This window comes from Melospiza melodia, chromosome 12, assembly GCF_035770615.1.
Source record: "Melospiza melodia melodia isolate bMelMel2 chromosome 12, bMelMel2.pri, whole genome shotgun sequence".
Classification (NCBI taxonomy): Eukaryota; Metazoa; Chordata; class Aves; order Passeriformes; family Passerellidae; genus Melospiza; species Melospiza melodia.
Genome location: NC_086205.1, coordinates 3,802,505 through 3,820,909, shown reverse-complemented (window position 1 = coordinate 3,820,909; position 18,405 = coordinate 3,802,505). Strand labels below are relative to the sequence as shown.

The 18,405-nt window shown below is 46.9% G+C and overlaps 1 protein-coding gene across 1 annotated transcript; it reads left to right on the top strand.

Moving 5' to 3' along the window:
- The first annotated feature begins 413 nt into the window (after positions 1-413).
- On the top strand, positions 414-15,757 carry PLEKHB2 (pleckstrin homology domain containing B2). The gene is made up of 8 exons (XM_063166463.1): positions 414-473; positions 3,651-3,698; positions 4,312-4,464; positions 5,366-5,468; positions 6,357-6,396; positions 8,495-8,584; positions 9,707-9,812; positions 11,790-15,757. The coding sequence occupies exons 2-8, from the start codon at positions 3,662-3,664 to the stop codon at positions 11,924-11,926; spliced, it is 666 nt and encodes a 221-aa protein (XP_063022533.1). The 5' UTR covers positions 414-473; positions 3,651-3,661; the 3' UTR covers positions 11,927-15,757.
- The last annotated feature ends 2,648 nt before the right edge of the window (positions 15,758-18,405 follow it).

Below are 18,405 nucleotides of genomic sequence, written 5' to 3'. Positions count from 1 at the left end.
GGGCCCGCCCGGCCCGGCCCGGCCCGGCCCGGCCCGGCCGTGCCGCTGCTGCCTTATGTAACCAGGGCAGCCGGCCTCTGCCCGGCCCCGCTGCTGAGGGACTGCCTGAACAGAGCGCCTGCCGCTCTCTGTAAGATCACACTGTGGAGCAAAAGGAAAAGCCGGTGGAAAGAACGCTTAGTGCCGTGAGGCCGCCGCTGTGCCAGCCGCCGGCCCGGGCAGAGGCGATGGATTTAAAGCGCCGGCAAAGCGCGTGTGGCGGCGGCCGGGGGAAGGCATTAACGGGACGGGGTCAGAGTCCCGCCTCAGCCGTCCCCATGCGGACCGGACCGAGCCGTGCCGAGCCGTGCTGGGCGCACTCCCCGCGGCTCCGTGCGGGCCGGGCGGTGTGGCGCGGCTGACGTCAGGCGGGGCTGGCGCTGCCCGCGGGCGGAGCGGGGCCGGCGGCGGGCGGCGGGCGCGGGGAGCGGCAGGTACGGCCGGGCCGGGCTGGGGCAGGGCCGCGGGGAGGGGGCCAAGGGGGCCGGCTCCGGGGGATGGCCTGACCATCGCCAGCCCCGCCAAGGTCAGCGGGGCGCGGACCCGGCCGGGAGCCGTGCCAGGACCCGGCTGTCGGCGGCGGGGAGGGCCAGACGCGGCTCTCGGGGCAGCCCAGGCCGCGCCAGCCCAAGCCGCTCCCCGGCGGGCAGAGGCGCGGAGGGCCGGGGCCGCCCTGGGGCTGTCCCGGGGGGAGCGAGCACCGCCGGGCAGGGTTGGGACGGAGCCGCGGCTCCGGGAGCTGGCTGGGAGAGCGCAGACAGCGCCGGGAAAAGGGCCTGCGCAGCTGGGCCGGAGTCAGGCAGCTCCAGGAATAGAAAACTTGCGCTGTGGGGAGCGGGAGGGGCCGGGCAGGGTTACGCTAGAGCACTGCGCTTCCTGTGCTCTGCCCCAGTACCGAGGGTGGAGGAACCTGGGCCGTGTGCGGGCACTGCTGCTCACCGCCCGCTCCGCTCGGCGCTGCCGCTGTGTCCCGGCCCTCCCAGCGACACGGGCCCGCTGCCAGCTCTGCTAGGGACTACAGGCTGCAGGGAGAAACACTGGGTTTATTTTAAAGGGTGTTTTATCGGGAAAGGTACTGGAACAGACTGTTGGATATTCCACGTTATATTCCGTGCAGAAAACCGCTGTTCCAGGGAGCAGAAAGGAATTGTCCCACTTCTTTGCTGCATCTACTCCTAACTCAAGTTCAGTTTAGAGTGCTACTATTCTTAGATTTCAGTCACCAAAACACTTTTATTCATATTGGTAATTTTAAATCATTAATTTATTAATACATTTAATAATTTTATTTTTACTATTTATCTTTGCTTAAATCTCATTTTTCATGTTGATGGCACTGGGCTGGTTTAACAAGCAAGTACTATTGAGATGCAGCTGATCTTGCTAGGCTGTCTTCTAGCTCCGCAAATACACTTTTAAGCATCATGTAGGAGGACTGTGAATACTGTAGAGGACTTCAAATGAGCCCTTGTGCTTAAAAAGGACCAGGAAGAATATCTAATTGTTTTTGCACCTCCTACTTTAAGTGCTGACAGATTTTTCTGTGTGATTCCTTGCTCTCTCTCCAGAGCTGACCTTTTGGGCACTTAAACTCTGACTTGGGAAAGGGTATTTGCTGCCTCTGAGGTTACATGCAAGGTGCTCTACAGCTGCTGAAGCCCCTTTGCTCTTGTAGCTTTGACAGCTCTGAAACATTCTGAATGTGAGACTTTGTGAGCTGTTCTGTAATCACAGGCAAAACTCAATTTGTCAAGAGAGTGGTTTTCTTCTTTGGTCCTTCCCCTTTTTGTGTCTAAGTTAAATCTAATTATGCTATTGTGTAACAGAGTTGGTTTAAAGGTAGCAACAACATTCCGTGGCCTAGCCTAACACTTGCAGCAGAACTGAAGTTCATGCAAATTCTTTTCTGGCTTGTAGACTAGGAAACAGCCTCCAGAAATAGTGATTTCACCTTATTGGGCAAACTGGAAGACATGGAAACACCATTAGAGACACTCATTGCTGTGAAAATGAAGAGCAAGTAGACTGCTTGTAAAGGAGAATCAAGGGGAGGAAGCCTGTGTTGGGGTGGTGGCAGAATGAGCCCGAGGTCCTTTGTGCTGCTTTGTTACTTTGGGAGAATTAACTGGCCTCTATTTCTGGAGCTCTCTCTCTGTATAGGGGTGGCAAGAGCACGCTCAGACCCCAGAGCAGGACAGGAGTCTGACACTGCCTTTCAGAAGTGGGCTCTCAGCAGAATCTTGCTTTTCCCAGCAAACTGGTACAAAAGTCCAGAATAAGGGGTTTGTTCTGTAGTACAGACGTTACCTGCAGGTGGTTCTCACCATCATATCCAAGCCTGTGCAGGATGTGACATTCCTTAAATATGAAATCCTGATGGTTATAATCTTGTGTGCTACAGTATTTGCCCAGTAATCTGAAGACGACACAGCTACAAGTAATATCCATTAGGTCAGGAAACAGATGAATCCTTAGTAACTTCATATTTTGCTAGAAGATTACAAAACTCTTCTTTTTGTCTGTTCTCCTCAGCTTTAAGCACATTCTGCTGAGGTTTGTCTGGGAAAAGTTCCTCTGTTTACCAAATCTACTGCCACTTTTCACCCCCTCATGCTGCCACAAGTAGAATTATTGTTCTTTGTTAGGTTTCAGTATCATTTCTGTCTCTCATATTGTCTCTCATATCTGTCTCTCTTACAGGCCCCACAAATAATTTCTAAAAAGTAGCCTTCTCAGGGGAAGCTTAAAATGCTTCTGTTCTTCCTTTTCTAGTTCAATTGCATCTGGACAGTTGAGTTTTTATAATCTCTTTTAAAACAATAATCAGAACACCATTAGGCTGTAAAATAAAACCTCACTTTCCAATACATCCCATGTTTGATGTCTTTTTTCAGCATGCTCATAAACCAGAATGCAGTGGCCGGGTACTTAATGTCACGTGTGATGGCTTGAATTTAACACAGACTCCTTGCCATGCTATTTCAAACTTCATTTAAAAGCTGAGGAGAACTGAAAATCTTACTTTATGGGCTCATCTTTTACTTACTTTAATTCTTAGAGTGAGCTAGTGATGATTTGAAAGAAACAGAAGTCATAAAAACAGCTTTCTCCTTCCTGTTTAAGATTAAGCTGTTTCAGCTTTTGTTTTGTCTGGACTTTGAGCCAGTGAATGAAAAACACAGAAGAGGAAGTACAGAAAAAAAAAAGAGAGGCAGGTAGAAGTGCTTGGTAACTTGAGACTGCAGAATACAGGATGTACACGTATGCAGAGAGGACTTTAAAGGAACTGCTGGTGAGTCAGGAAGCAGTCATTGCAGCCTGTCTCTTCCCCATTTCCTAAGAGCAGCAGCAGGAGGGTTTTGTTGGCCAGTTAAACACCAAGGTGGTCTCTGACAGTCACGCTGGATCTCTGCAGTTGCACCTTTGTTATGTCCTACAGCACCAGTTGTGCTTACTGAGTCTCTTCAGCTGGGATCTGCTGCGTCTCTGCTACGTGAGCTGGGTACATGCAGCTCTGATAGATGGTATTGAGATGCCTGTTTTTAATGTGTTACTGTGGAATACTGACAACTGCTTTTCTGCCCCCTGCCCCTTCCTCTTCTGCCCACTAGATTAAGCAGCAATGGCATTTGTGAAGAGCGGATGGCTGCTCCGGCAAAGTAAGTCACGGATCTTTCTCTTCCTTCTTTCTCTGTTCACTGGGATTTCTTCAGAAAACGTCAGAGCAGCTGATGTTGGAGTAATTCCCAGGTTTTCTTAAAACAAGAAGTTCTGTGGGTTGTTTTTGTTGGGTTTTTTCCTTTTTACTTTAAGGACACGTCACATAATGACGTGTCATGACGGCATTCCCACATGACCTTTGGGTGCTCCAGTGGGAAACAGGATATAAATATATCTGAGGTGTCTGGCTGGCATTCAGCTTCAGATGCTGCTCTGCAATTAGTGCTGTGTAAGTGGGGACTTGGAAACATTACCTGACACCTCAGCTTAGTGTCTTTCAATTAATCATGCCCTCTGCTCGTTCCTGCAGCAAGTTAGAACACAAGCATTAGGTTATGCACTTAAAATCAGTTTTGCTTTGAATTCTAGGTAAAATATGGCACCCAATTCACTAATGTTCCCATGTGGGGATGTTGTAATACAGGATATTGCTTGGCACTTTGGAATGTTGTTTGGGGCAACTGTGAAGGATTTCTTGGTTTATTTTTATCATATTTAGGACAGAAATATTTCCCAATATGTGCCCTCAAAAGTGACTGTGTGATTTTTAAGGTACTATTTTACGGCGTTGGAAGAAGAACTGGTTTGATCTCTGGTCTGATGGCCGCTTAATATTCTATGATGATCAAAGTCGCCGTGATCTGGAAGATAAAATCCACATGAGGGTCCACTGCATCAACCTCAGAGTGGGGAACGAATGTCGAGGTAATAATGAAACCTTCAGGGTTTGTGTATCCAGAGATTCTTCACAAGTTCACTGCCTGCCCAGCACACCACACACAGCACTGCTACAGATGTAAACATGTCCAAAGTGTGTGCAACTTCACTGGTCTTGAATCCCCCATTTCCAAAAAAACTCAACCCCACCAACTCTTAAATTGCTTTGGAGATACCCAGGGTGTGGTATCACCATGTGATAGGTTAGGTTAGGGTTTGATACTTCCTGTTAAAACTCAGGGAGGACAGTGTTCCACGCATGCAGGAGGATGGGATGTTCCCAGCAGGGCTGTGTGTCTGATGCAGAGCTTTCCTGGTGTAACCACAGTGCTGGGTGGACAGAGAGGCACAGCTAGAAATGAGAAACCTCAGCAGGGCTGTGTGTCTGACACAGAGCTTTCCTGGTGTAACCACAGTGCTGGGTGGACAGAGAGGCAGGGCTGGAAATGGGAAACCTCAGCAGAGCTGTGTGTCTGATACAGAGCAGTCCTGGTGTAACCACAGTGCTGGGTGGACAGAGAGGCACAGCTAGAAATGGGAAACCTCAGCAGATGTTTTTCCTGAGTTCACTTCTGGCATTTGTTAGTGCTGACTTGGTGCTGACACAAGGGAAGGCCACAAGTGCTGCACAGTACCATTGCTAAGTGTGGATTAGTTCTGCTGTGAGACACTTGCATTTTGTAGGGAAGGTGTTCAGAGCTGCTTACTTTCAGGACACTCTGAGGAGTAAGAACAGGTTATTTCCTTCTGGGGCTCTGATGCCACGGAAGGCAGCTACAACTGGCCCTAGTTTATTTTGTCCAGACTTGCTTAAACTGACTCCCTCCTTGTCCATGTGCTCCTGTAGTGCTGTTTATACTCATAACTCATGTCTGTTTCTCTCACTCAGATTTCCAGCCTCCAGAGGGGAAGCACAGAGACTGCTTACTGCAGATTGTTTGCCGTGATGGGAAGACAGTCAACCTCTGTGCAGAGAGTGCAGATGACTGCCTGTAAGACAGCCAGAGAAAAATGCTTTTGCTACTTCTCCCTCTTTTATCCCTCTCCCTAGTTATTTTCCTCCCTTCTGACTTTCAGAGATATATTTTAAGAATGTTTTCAAGCAAATGAAAGCAGGTTTTCAGTGACAAAAACCCCAGTATCTCTCCTAGAAGTTTCAGGCTCATGCAAACTAACTGCAAGTTAAGTCACTGAAAACACTGAAGGGTGAGGAGGAGTAGAAGAATCTGATTAATATGATCAATACAAGACTTGTTAAACAGATTTTTTTAAACTTTTACCATTCTTCAAGAGCACGTGATGCGGCATTAGCCCAGGGACATCCCAGTAGCAGTAGGAGGAATGTTCCACTATTGTGAGCTCTCAGCTGAGCTGGGCTGTATAGAATTAGATAACTCATGTAATCACTGTTTGGCAGGAAGTGTGTTCCATGGAGTGTGCTCCCAGCCCTGTGGCAGGGCAGGAGCTGGGTGAGGTGTTCCTGCCTCCTGGGAACAGCAGCAGCAGCAGCAAGGCCCCTGCTCTAACCAGCACAGATGAGCTGTTCTGCTGGGGTGCATCTCTTCCCATTGACTGCATGACTGCATGTTCCCTACCTGGTGTGCTTGCAGCAAGGACCTCCAAAACTGCATCCATTCCTCCTATTGTTCCTCCTTGTTCTTTCTCAGCTCCGCAAAGAAATGATTTCTTAGTCTTGGTGTAACAATTTTGTGCATTTATTTGAGTGTCTCATCAGGCTTTGATGCATGCAGTACCTTAAACTCTGCTCCTGCAGTACCTCTAGTTGCTAACGTTGTTTGTTTGATTGACCTGAAAGAAAAAGGTGGCATTAATTTTTGTCAGTGTTCCACTAACCAATGGGTTTTTGGTTTTTTTTGCAGGGCATGGAAAATTGCTCTCCAGGATGCCAGAACAAACACAGTGAGTGTCCTACTAGACTTTATAGTGATGGAGAAGCAGCACATCAGTGTTCTGTGTGGTCCAGCAGTTGAGTTCTGAAATAATCTCCCATCCTTCTCTGCTAGAAAAGAACAGGGTCATGAGCACGATAGTAAAGCTTGTGGGTGGGGAGAAGAATGATTCTCTGGATCACAAACACATCCTTGCAGCCAAGTCCAGGCAAATACATACTGTGTGGAAAATAATTATTTTAAGGAATGATTTCTCTGGGTGGAAGTGAATGTTTGGAAAGCTGGTCTGTGGGCACTGAGGCTGTGGGCAGCAAGCAAATCTTCTGCAGCCAGCAAAAATGAACTTTTCACTCCTAGTGTTTGTTGCCTCCCAGGTGGGTGCAGTGCTAAAGGAAGCTTACCAAACAGCAGCTGTTTGTTAATGTAGATCCAGCCCACTGTGGATGCTTCTTGGCAGAGACATGGGGAAGAGTGAGATGCTTGGAGGGGACTGCAGGCATGCTGAGGAGGAGTGTATTACCTCAGCATTTTCTGCAATTTGTTTTTCCTTTAGACTGCCTTCCAGAGTACTCTGCAGCACTAGCTTTCCTTGCATGACTAGGCTGAACCGACCCAGGAGAAATGCTGTATTTTGTAGAAACTTGTCTCAGTTTCTGATGGGTCACATTAACATTGCCACTGTACTGGGGCATCTGTCAGATGCTGTAACTTAGATTTGTAGACACCCAAAGCAAACACTTGTCATGGCAAAACTACCCCAGACATGACTGCCTCTGACTGCAGCCATGCTACACTGCCTGTGGCCTTAAATGAGAAGTGAGGGATTTGTCCTCATGCAGAGGACACAACACTCATGGTCTGTCTGCTCTAGTTTTAGAGGATTTATCCCACCGGTGTGTGAGATGGTGGCTCCTGGTTTCAGGAAATGGGAGCCGCTGTTTTCATGCCTCTGACACTGCTGCCAGCCCTGATAGATGGCTCAGAACGTGGCAGTGCTGACCTTGGTCAGCCAAGGCAGACCCCAGGGCTACTCAAAGTAGAGCAGGTAGCCCTCTACACAAGAAGATACATAAATTAACATCTTCCAAAGCTATTAAAGGTGTCCAGTGAAGACTTGGGTTTGAGTCTGTAGGTGTGTGACACACGTTTCAAAAATTCCAAGCATCCAGCAGTGCCTCCTAATTTCCCTGGAATAGTGGGGTGATCACCTTAGCTTTGAGAACTGCATCATTTGCAGGTGTTTGCAGGCTTGTGCATGGCTTGTACAGAGATTCCTGTGGCAGGGCAGAACACATTTACTGCTAAGATATGAGCAGATTTCTCAGGTGATGGAAATACCACTTCATATAGTATTTTAACCGTGTTTCAAGCAGTCCTTAGAATCTTCACCATGTGTGTGACTTAGGATGTAACCATATTATGTCCTCAAATGCCATTTCATCAGTTCAAGAGATACAACATTTGCTGTTGATTTATTAAAATGTTCCCTTTGAATTAGAGAATGCCAGCTGGCCTTTGCCTTGGAAAAGGGAAAAAGAGCATCACTGTAGATTTTGGATATTAGAGGCAAGAATACAAAGGTAGTGTAAGAAATCTTAATTGTCTTTGAGAATGTATTCTAAATGGACTGAAGTGTTACCACCTCTGCCTCAGGTACCACTTTTGGCTACTGCATTTTGTTTCCTTTACCTGCGTCTGCAGAACTTGGTGATACAAACTCTAGGGTGCCAGGAAGCAGCCAGCTTAGTTGTGAAGATTTCTTTATCTGAAGACAGAAAATGAACAGGAGGGTAATTTCTAAATCTGAGGCTCTGGAATGGTGGGAGGAGCCAGGGTGCTTGCATGTGCACATATGCATGTCTGTGGCACACACACAGGGAAAAATTTGATGGCTCCTTTCTGTGGCTGCTCAGAAATTTGTATTCTCCCAGATCTAGTCTCCAGGTCCTTTCTTTCTGCAGCCTTTACAAGGAACTCACTGCTTTCTTAACATGCAGTGTGGCTAAAGGTTACTTTCTCTTTGGGGTCATTAAGTTTTAATCCTTAGACTGCTCTGTCTGTCTGTCTGTAGGAACAGGTGATAACTGCTCTCTGTCCTTGGTGTTTAGGGCTACGTGGGATCTGATGTGATGTATGATGAGACAGCCATTTCCTCAGCCCCTCCTCCCTACACAGCTTATGCCACACCATCACCTGAGGTAAGAGTTGCAGTCAGGAAGCATCAACAGGAGTGAGGCAGCAGGAGCAGCCTCCTTCAAGCACTCACAAAGTGCTGCATGGTACTCTCACACCCAGCTTGAAAGCTTTTACAGCAGCAGAGAGTAAGGCACTATCAGCCTATTGCTGCTCTTATTTGAGATGGATTTCCTTTGAAAAGGATGAGGCACATTTTGTTGGAAGGTGTATAAAGGGGTGGCTGCTCAGTGAACTTGAAAAATAAAGCTTCTGAGAGAGGGCAGAATTTATTTGGCTGATCTTCAAGTACAGTGGTCGTGCAGCTTCTAACATAAGGAGGTGCAACTACACTTTGATGTTGTGCAAGAGCTGGAAAGGTGTAAGATCAGGAGTTTTAGAAATGGGCTGTAGTGACTGGAGCTGCCACTTTTAACACATAAGGATTTTGTTGTGCTGAGATGTCACAGCAGCACAATAACTCTAGTTCCTGGATACACATTTCTTTTGCAGTGAAGGAGCAGCTTTGGGATCAAACCAGGATATGTTGGGCAATTCTGGATGTGTTTAGTGATGTGCAGTAATATGTGAGGGGATAGTTTGGAGCACTATTGCTTGTTGCACTAGCTGCTCCAGCCTCTCACTCTTGTTAAAAATGAGTTGTGGTACCGGGAGCTTCCTCTGTGCAGCCTCCTCTTTTGGAGAAAATAAATTCTTCTAAAGCATACAGCTCTAGAGCTTTTGTCTTTAATCTGACATTTGCTTGCAGTGTACTCTCTTGGAGGGCTGGCTGGAGTTTTTGGGATTGGCTGCTGCCTTCCTGGCACTTCTGAGCTCCCCAGAGAGCTGTTGTTGGCATGAGGGCAGAGAGGAGAAGCTGGCAGGGCTGCTGTGCCTCTGCCTGATGATCCAGGCCCTGCCTCTGCCATCGCCTGTTGAGGAAAGGAAGAGAGCAGATGCTGCTTAGGAGTGCCCTCTTTTTCAAGCAGCTGTTCTGAAACCATTCCGGGAGTATTCCAGGGAGTAGATTGGCTGTAGCAGGACAGCCTGGATACTTGAGTGAAAGAAATGAAGGCAAATTGAACAGTGTGCTTGAATGGATCCATAGCAGAGTGTCCCTGTGTAACAGCCCTTTTTAATTTCCCCAGGTTTATGGCTATGATCACTACAATGGTGTGTACCCCCCGGGCCCTCAGATCTTCTATGCCTCCAATGGACAAGCTTATGCTGTGCCCTATCAGTATCCATACCAAGGTAACCAGCACATCCTCACCTTCCCACAGAAGCCACTTGAGTCAATCCTTCTGGCTTTGGCTCTATTAATCACCATCCTTTACCAGCTACCACTCCTGTACACAGAAAGAAACCTGACCTGCAACTGGAACCCAATCCACTCATCACCCTTTCACAACAAAGGGACTGCAGTGAAATTGGCATTAAGGGATTTAACCTTCCCAATGTGATCTCAGCATAGTTACATTGCTTTATAAACTCCTTCTGAAGCCTACAGAACTCTAACTACAGCATGTTTCCTAAGGAAAGGTATAAGAGCCAGGAGAAGATGTAATTTTGTGATTCAGTACTCCATATTGGGCATTGATGGAGCTTTTCATTCATCTGCTGCTCTTAAACCTAGTTTAATTATTTAAACACACGTTTCAAAGGTAAATCCACCCCCAGAACAAGGTTGTACCTGGTTCCATCCCTGTATGCTGGAATTGCTGTAAGGCAGCATTTCAGCCATGTGAAATCTCAGGTTTGTGTAGCTTTCAATCTCAAAAACAGGAAGCAAAGAGTAAAATTGTAGGGTGTGCTTTTAATCAGTCACCTTAATTTAGCGTTAGTTTTGCACAAAGCCCCAGTCCTACAGAACTGTGGCTTTAGAGTTGTATGGTAATAAAAATGAGAGAACTAATTGTTCATGATCTGATTCTGCAAACAAGAATCTCTACTGAGAAATTTTATTTCAGTTTTGAGGGAGATCTTGTTGTCCATTTGACATTTTTCAGATTATTTCACTTGCCTTTTCCATTTTTTATTATAAGGGAGGTGCATCAGCCTTTAAAGCTTTTAAAGTTTTCTTCATATAAGTTACTGAAGTCCTAAGATACAGAGGATACATATTCAAACACAGAGGAATGTGTGTTCTGTTGGTTCTGAAAAGCAGTAGCTTTTTAAAAACCCAAGAACTGTTTTTAAAAACTTCCAGCAGGCCAAACCCAAACGATGCAGCATCCAACTCCCCTGAGCAGTCTGCAAATGTGTTAAGAGGTTACTGGTTGGGCATAGTAACCAAGATTCAATGTTTTCCTTCACCAGGGTCACTGCAACTAAACTTTAGGGTTCAGATTCACCACAGCACCTCTCTGACCCCTTGTACCTGCAGCTCTGCTGCTCCTACTCTGCAGTGACATAGTCCTGCTCAGGGGGGAGCGTCATGCATTGTTCTGAGTCAGTGAAAGCCTTTCCTGTTGTATTTAGTTGAATTACTTAAGAATCTGTTACAAAACACCATTGTGGGATTTTCAAGGATATTTACTCTCCCTGAAACGTCTGGGAGGGAAACCAGTACTGTTATGTTTGCTTTGCAGCTAGGAGCTGAATCAGAAAAGTGACAGGTGAAGCTGTTACAAGCCTGTTACAGAGCAGGGGTCAGTCAGTGGCTTCTTGAGTCCAAGGGTAATTTCTTGCTACTGGCCAATCTTCATCTGAACAGAAATGTAGCAGCTGTCACCACCACACAGATCAATCCAGGATGTGAAGGCTGAATTGCAGTAGGCAGTAAATGTACATAACTGATGCACAGTTTCAGACAAACAACTGGCCTGAGACCTGCCAAAGATTTTTTCAGGGGGAGGGGATAAGGGGGAAGAACTAAACTATTTGCCTTAACTTCAAGGCTGAATCAATTTTCAGACCCATTTCTTACATTAAATCCATAAAGTGAATACAATTGCTTGCAGAACAATGTTCACTTTTACATTTGTGATGAGTTTTCCTCACAAATATTAAGCTGTTACAGGGCTAGAAGTGTTTCCAGGATTGCCCTTGGATTTAATTAATGTGGAGGCTGAATCCAAAGCAGAACTGTGTTCTACCTGTGCAGCTGACAAAATATTAGTATTCATTTGAAGGAAGAAGGTGAAAGAACTGCCTGTTTTGAAATTGCAGTGTATGGTATTAAGGTACACATTTCTTCTGCCCTCCTCCCAACAACCTCTTATTTCCTAGGGCCTTATGGGCAGCCCCCTGCAAACCACGTCATCATCCGAGAGCGTTACCGCGACAGCGATGGAGACCTGGCACTGGGCATGCTGGCTGGAGCAGCAACTGGAATGGCTCTGGGATCACTCTTCTGGGTCTTCTAGATTACCCTCTCCTTATCTCTGTAGTTCCAAACCCCTTTATTGTGTGCAATAATATATTGGCAATGTTGTTTACTGTTAAACTTTGAAAAATGCAATAGTTATTTTTCAGTAGTGACATCTTAATAACTGATTCTTAACTGTCTTAATGAGAGTTTAAAGGCACCATTTAGTTAAGTGGTTGGAAATGGCATGTGCTGCTCTTGAATTCTGGTCTGATGTTCAGAATTATAAGGATCAATATGAGCACCAGTGTCATGTGGTAGCAGTCACCTGCTTTATGAACAGACTGTTATTGTAAACAGCATAGGAAAAAAGATTGTTTTTTTGGGGAAGGGTCTAAGATCTAATTCAAATAAGAGGTTAATGGGAGTCCTGCATTAGTGTACATATACTACTGGCTTTTAAACATTCCCTGGAAAAACATAGAGCTCAGCAGAGATTCCTTGGCATTACACAGTCTGCCATGCTTGAGGGGGTTTTTGTTTATTTTCAGACTTGCCTGCAGATGGTAGTGTGCTTTCTTAGGTGCAGCCCTGTACCTGCCTCTCACACCATCCAGGTGAAGTTGTCTCTGAGAATGTATGAGCAAACCACTAGGAAGCAGCAGCACTCCTCAGTTATTTTATTCTCCCAGAAATGTGAATGACCAGAGGCAAGGAAGAGCAGTGTTTGCTGTTCTAGCTCCCTCTTTATGCTGGATGACTCTTGTGTGGTCAGATGGAAGATCTTTAGCTCTGCAGGTGTCTGCAGAGCAGCAGCCTCAGACACTGCAGCAGCTGCATTGGTAGGAGCCAGCCATTGTCTCTGCTCCTCACTGCCATGGCCCTGCAGAGGCTGCAGGAGGAGAAGGAGTTGAGCAGCCCTTGCTCTGTTGTGCCTGCCAGCCCCTCTGCAGCAGGAACAGGAGGGGAGAGACAAGCAACTGCAGCAGGCCTTGCACACAGGCACTGTGATCAGCTGCCTTGCCAGGGCTAGGATAAGATGGTTTGCTGAACCAGGTTTCTTATTTGCAACTAATTTTGAGCACAGCTGAGCCTGGGTTTGTTGTATGTACAATTCCCCCTCACATTCAGCAGGTCTCCTCTTCCTTCCATGACTTGTTGAGAAAAACACTCCAAGGAACCTGTCTGGCTTTGCTTGTATGTGTGGTTTCTCTAGAGTGTGCTGTCCCCTGGAGTGCATCTGTTTTGTGTGTTACATGGCCTGTTCTAATCCATGCTGAGCTGTGCTTGGCAGAGAAAGAAAGCTCTGAAGAAATGCATGGGCTTTCTTGTTCAGGTAAATGAGGCAGAGTGCCTGAGTTGAGTTCTTATAGTAAGAGGACTTATTTTTATACTTCCACTCTTAGCTTCCTGTATTTTGCATAATGTTTTAATGTTACTTATGCTTCCATTTAGAAGAAGGTTAATTTCCTTATGGTTCACAGGGTTTCATGTCAGGAAAGATGAAAATAGATGAGAACTTGCACCTCTGTAAATTTAGCTGAAGTCCCAATCTTCTCCATTCCATCCTGAAATTCTCTTGGCTCTTCCCTACCTATTTAAGCAATAGAGGTCCTGGACAAGTTTGGATAGCAGCCAGGGGAAGCACTAGGCTTTCATAAGCCTTAGGACTAACTCAAGCAAGTGGAATCACTGGAGTTAACAGACAGATGTCATTGTGGCTGCTTTACCAAGAGTGGCCTAATCCAGGGAAGGTAAACTGCCTTCAGGAGGCTGGCTCTGAGCTGTGCACCAGTGTGCAACATGTCCTTTCACAGTTAACACAAGCTGCACGTGTTCAGCCAGTCAGGTGTACTGAAAGGACATTCTGGAAGTGCAAAAGAGGACTAAAGTGAGAGTTTCCTATTGCTAATTCAAACCAAAAGAAATTGCAGTACACTACTGAAGCTCTCTTAGAGACCTTGAGGTCAGAAAGGGATGGAATGTAAGTGGACAAACATGTCTGCCCTTTTAAAAAGCCCTTTAAGAGGTGAGTTTGATTACAGGTCTGTGCTGCTGTTTGGTTTGTGCTTTGCAATAGTGAGTTCTGCAGAATGCCTCCATCTCCTCCTCTTTCTCTGTGATTCTTAACTTGTAAGGAGTAGGGGAGAATAAAACCACTGGGCATCATATGATTTTCTGAATTTCCTAATGACTGGGAAAGGATAACAAAAAGTGAATCAGCTGGTTTTTTGTTTCAGTTTGGGCTTTTTTTTTTTTCAGAAAGACTGTTAGTCACAGCAGGGGAACATGTCTTTTGTGTTTTCAGGAGATAACTCTGTCTAGGTCCCTAGTTTCTTCAACTGAAGTATATAAAATAAAAACTGTTGATTGCAAAACATTCCTGGGTTGAAATTCAAAAGAAATTATATTTTTTAAAGTTCAATTTGAAGTAATTCTCCATTAAGAAAATAACCTTACACTTCTCAATGGAAAAACACACCTGAAATTGAAGCCAAAGATTGTAGTTTCAGCTTGGAAACAATAGGCTGCTTTTGTACAAAAATCATGAAGTATTTTCTATCTCAGAAGCACGGGCATTTAGAACCAGGAAAGCAAGTGTACGAACTTGTGCTAGAGCATGAAATCACGAGCACAGTTATCTCCTTGCAGGTGCTTGCAGCCTTTCTGATCTCACTGCAGAGACAGAAGTGGCAACATCCTGGTGCACAAAGCAGCAGCAGGGGGATTGCCACCTGAAGTCCCTGGTTGTTGAAGCTCAGACTTGCTTCCTGAAGACATGCCCGTGTCTCCTGTTGCTCAGGACAGAGCAGAGCTTTGGTTAAGATGCACAGGAATGTCTGGCTGGATGCACAGCTGTGACTCAATAGCCTTTCTCTGCACTTCATGTATCTGCTGTGAGCTGAAGGAGATGGGGCTTGGAGGGACAGCCATGCCAGGTTCTGCAGACCACTGATACCACAGCGATGGGAAGAGGCAGCAGGGGTGGCAAGAGAATTTTCCAAGCAGATTGAAATGATTGTTTCTGAATGGTGCTATTCATGACTATAATTCCAGTTATTTTTGCATAGTACTCAAGCACACATTCCTGCTTTGGGCCCAACACTTGAGCCCCCTAAAGCTCTGGGAGGTTCACAGGTACCACGGTGGCACTGTTTTTGTGCAGTGTACACTGCCAGGGAGGGATAAATCTGTTGTACAGCAGTGCCAGTCTGTTCAGAATTGAGGAGGTCATGAGTCCATATGTTCATCTGGGACTTGGTACTTTTGGGCTCACAGTTATGGACAGCTGGACAGAGCCAGGCTTCCTGAGAGCGGGGTGGGAATGCTCAGCTCTCTGAGAAGTCTGACCACATTAAAGAGGTCAAGCAGGGTTATTCTTAGTTCCATGTGAGAACGTAGCTGTTGGCTCCTTTTGCATGAATTTGAGGGAGAGCCAGTCTCTTCCAGTGAGTGGTAAAGGTTTATGGACTAGGCAGGAGGTGTGGGCAGAGTTTCTGTACAGAACAACTGCACTGACTGCCAGCAAAGACACACCTCCCCCAGTGCTGAAGCACGTTCTGAGCAGTGTCCAGATGGAGCTACCCTGCATGTCATCCAACCCTGGCTTACTTTGTTCTTCAGTGAAGATTCAGTGGGTGATGGAACCAGCTGTGCTAGTGGAGTGGAGGAGAAAATTCACACCCATGTTCTCAGATGTGTTTGTGCTTTTCCTCCTCAGCGTAGGACTGTGTAAGTCATGGAGGGTAGCATGCAACAGGTTTCCCCTCCAGAACCTTTAAGTTCTTGTGCCCTCCCTGTCTTTACTGCAGCTTTTACTGTATGTCCTCATTCTCATTATTAATTTATAGCAAAAGAACCATAGCAATAAAAGTCATATTTAGTGTAATTATTTTGTCTTGACATGTTTACTAGCCTTTATTCAACACTTCTCATTTAGTTGGAGTGCAGACAGCTCAGGATGACATAGCTTGGCATCTCAGTTACCATTTAATAAGCATGATGTAAGGTCTGGGAAATCAGCAAAGTAACTCCACACTAACACCACTATACCAAGATTAGAATTAAGACCTATTTCTTTCTAATGGAGTTGAAGGCTTTGACTCAGAAATGTTTAATCTTGGATATATGCAACACTGATCCAGATTTACCATTTGACATTGTGTTATCAACAGATTTGTACTGTTTAGTGTTAGACTAAGCTGCTTGGAGCACAGATGTTGCTCTGGGCAAAATGCTACTGGTTGCTGTATTGGTATTTCCTGCTTATGAATTGCTTCACAGCAGTTGGGTACAATCAATAACTTTGCTTTGACAAAGACACTAAATGACCACAGCTAGCTCTGCCTCCTAAAGGCAGACAAGCTTGCATGTTTGCAGGGAATTAAACTTCTAGTTTGAAGGAGCACAGTACATTTTGTAAAACAGTATCCCTGCTTTGTGCACATTTTGTTTTTACTGCTGAGGGGTGGTGGGTTTTTAGCCTCCAAACTGGGGAAGGAACGAAAACAACCTGTTGTGTCAGTCAGCAGTTCCATATGATGGATTTACTAGCACATCATGTATACCTAACCCTAGCCACCCAAGCCCACTTGTACTGAAATTCTTTGCACCAGTGCAAGTTAGGGAATTAACTGTGCAAGGCTTAGCTCCACACCTTCCTGAGCTTCCAACAGCTTAGAGAATGGGCTTTGCCTCTGCTCCTGCATTCCCTTTCCTCTCTGTGGTTGCAAAAAGCAACTTCCATAATTAACTTGGGTTGTATTCCTAAAAGTACCTGCATTTGTCCCCCTCTCCTGTTGCAGTTGTATTGCACTGCACTGCAGAGAGCTCAGTGTTCCCTGAATTTCAGTGGAGCTGAGTGTCCCCCAACCCTGTATGCTGTCAGCAGTCACTACCCACAAACCAGAGCTGGTCCCAGCTGGCTGGCACAGACTCAGCTGGTTTGGAGCCTCCCAGGTGCCACAGAGCATCTCACTGGGTTTCAGCATTTCTGAGGCATCTCTGAAAGACTCCAGGACTCACAGGGCACATAAAAACTCCAGTGTATCTGCATTAATAATTTCAAGTTTAAGAGCCATGTGATGATTTTTAAGGCGCAGGTTGGAAAAGTTTCAGACCAACAATGCTGGGCTTAACCTGACTGACTATGGTGGATGCAATACTGATTCTACCTAATTCTCCATGTACTTTATGTACTAAGATTAGCCATGCATTTTGCAAAGTATGACAGGTGAAGTCAAAAACAGTGACCCCTGATAAGCCCCCTGATGTTTCTGGGGCCAGGTGCATGGGGGCTGAGGTGAGCTCACCCCAAGCAGCAGCTGCATCTCCTGCCATCCATCAGCTGTGCCCCTGGATGCTGCCAGCTGGGGAGGCCACAGCCACCTCCCAGGCTTGGAGGCCAGCAGAAAGTCCTGTACCTAACTGAGCCCACCCTTCCTGAGCTCATGGGTGACACCAGGCTGGTTGGGACTGTTGATCTGCTGGAGGGCAGGAAGGCTCTGCAGAGGGATCTGGACAGGTTAGATCCATGGACCGAGGCCAGCTGTATGAGGTTCAGTAAGGTGGGGTGCCAAGAATGAGGTTCAGTAAAGTGAAGTGCCAAGTTCTGCTCTTATCCCCTTACCAGCACTACAGGCTGGAGACAGAGAGGCTGTAGAGTGGCCCAGAGGAAAAGGGCCTGGGGTCTGATCAATAGTGACTGAACATGAGCCCAAGTGTGCCCAGGTGTGCCCAAGAAGGCCAAAGGCACTTGGCCTGTGTCAGCAATAGTGTGGGCACGATTGTCTCCCTGTGCTCAGCAGTGATGAGGCCACACCTCATGTGCTGTGTCCCATTCTGGGCCCCTGAATTCAGGAAGGACATTGAGGGGCTGGAACCAGTCCAGAGAGGGGAATGGAGCCGGGGAAGGTGCTGGAGCACAAGTCCTGTGAGGAGCAGCTGAAGGAGCTGGGGGTGTTTATCCCGGAGAAATGGGGGCTCAGGTGGGACCTTATGGCTCTTTATGAGGTTGTGGCCAGATGGGGGCCGGCCCTGCTCTCAGGGAACAAGGGACAGGATGAGAGAACATCTCCTTAAGCTGTGCTGGAGGTTCAGACTGGACATTAGAAGGAATGTTTTCCCAGAAATGGTGATTACCCATCGGAACGGGTTTCGCAGGGAGGTGGCGGAGGGCCGGTCCCGGGCTGTGTGAGGGCAGCCAGCCTCACAGCGGCTCCGGCCGCGCTCCCCTCACGCGGCTCCGCCCGTAGATGGCGCCGCGGCCCCGGCGATGGCGGCGCTGGGCCCGGCGAGGCTCCGCAACGGGGACGGGCCCGGGCAGCGCAACCTGCGGGGCTGCGCAGCCTTCCCGAGCCGCCTGCTGATCAAAAGCAGTTTTTCATGGGAATGCTGAGGCACACGAGTGTAATGAAAGGCATTTCCATGCTCAAATCCCTAGCTGCTTCAGCTGAAGAGCTGTTGATGATGAAGTGACGGCGTTTTTGTCGTGCTGGATGTGAAGGGGTATTTGGGCTGTCCTGCCTGTTCTGCCAG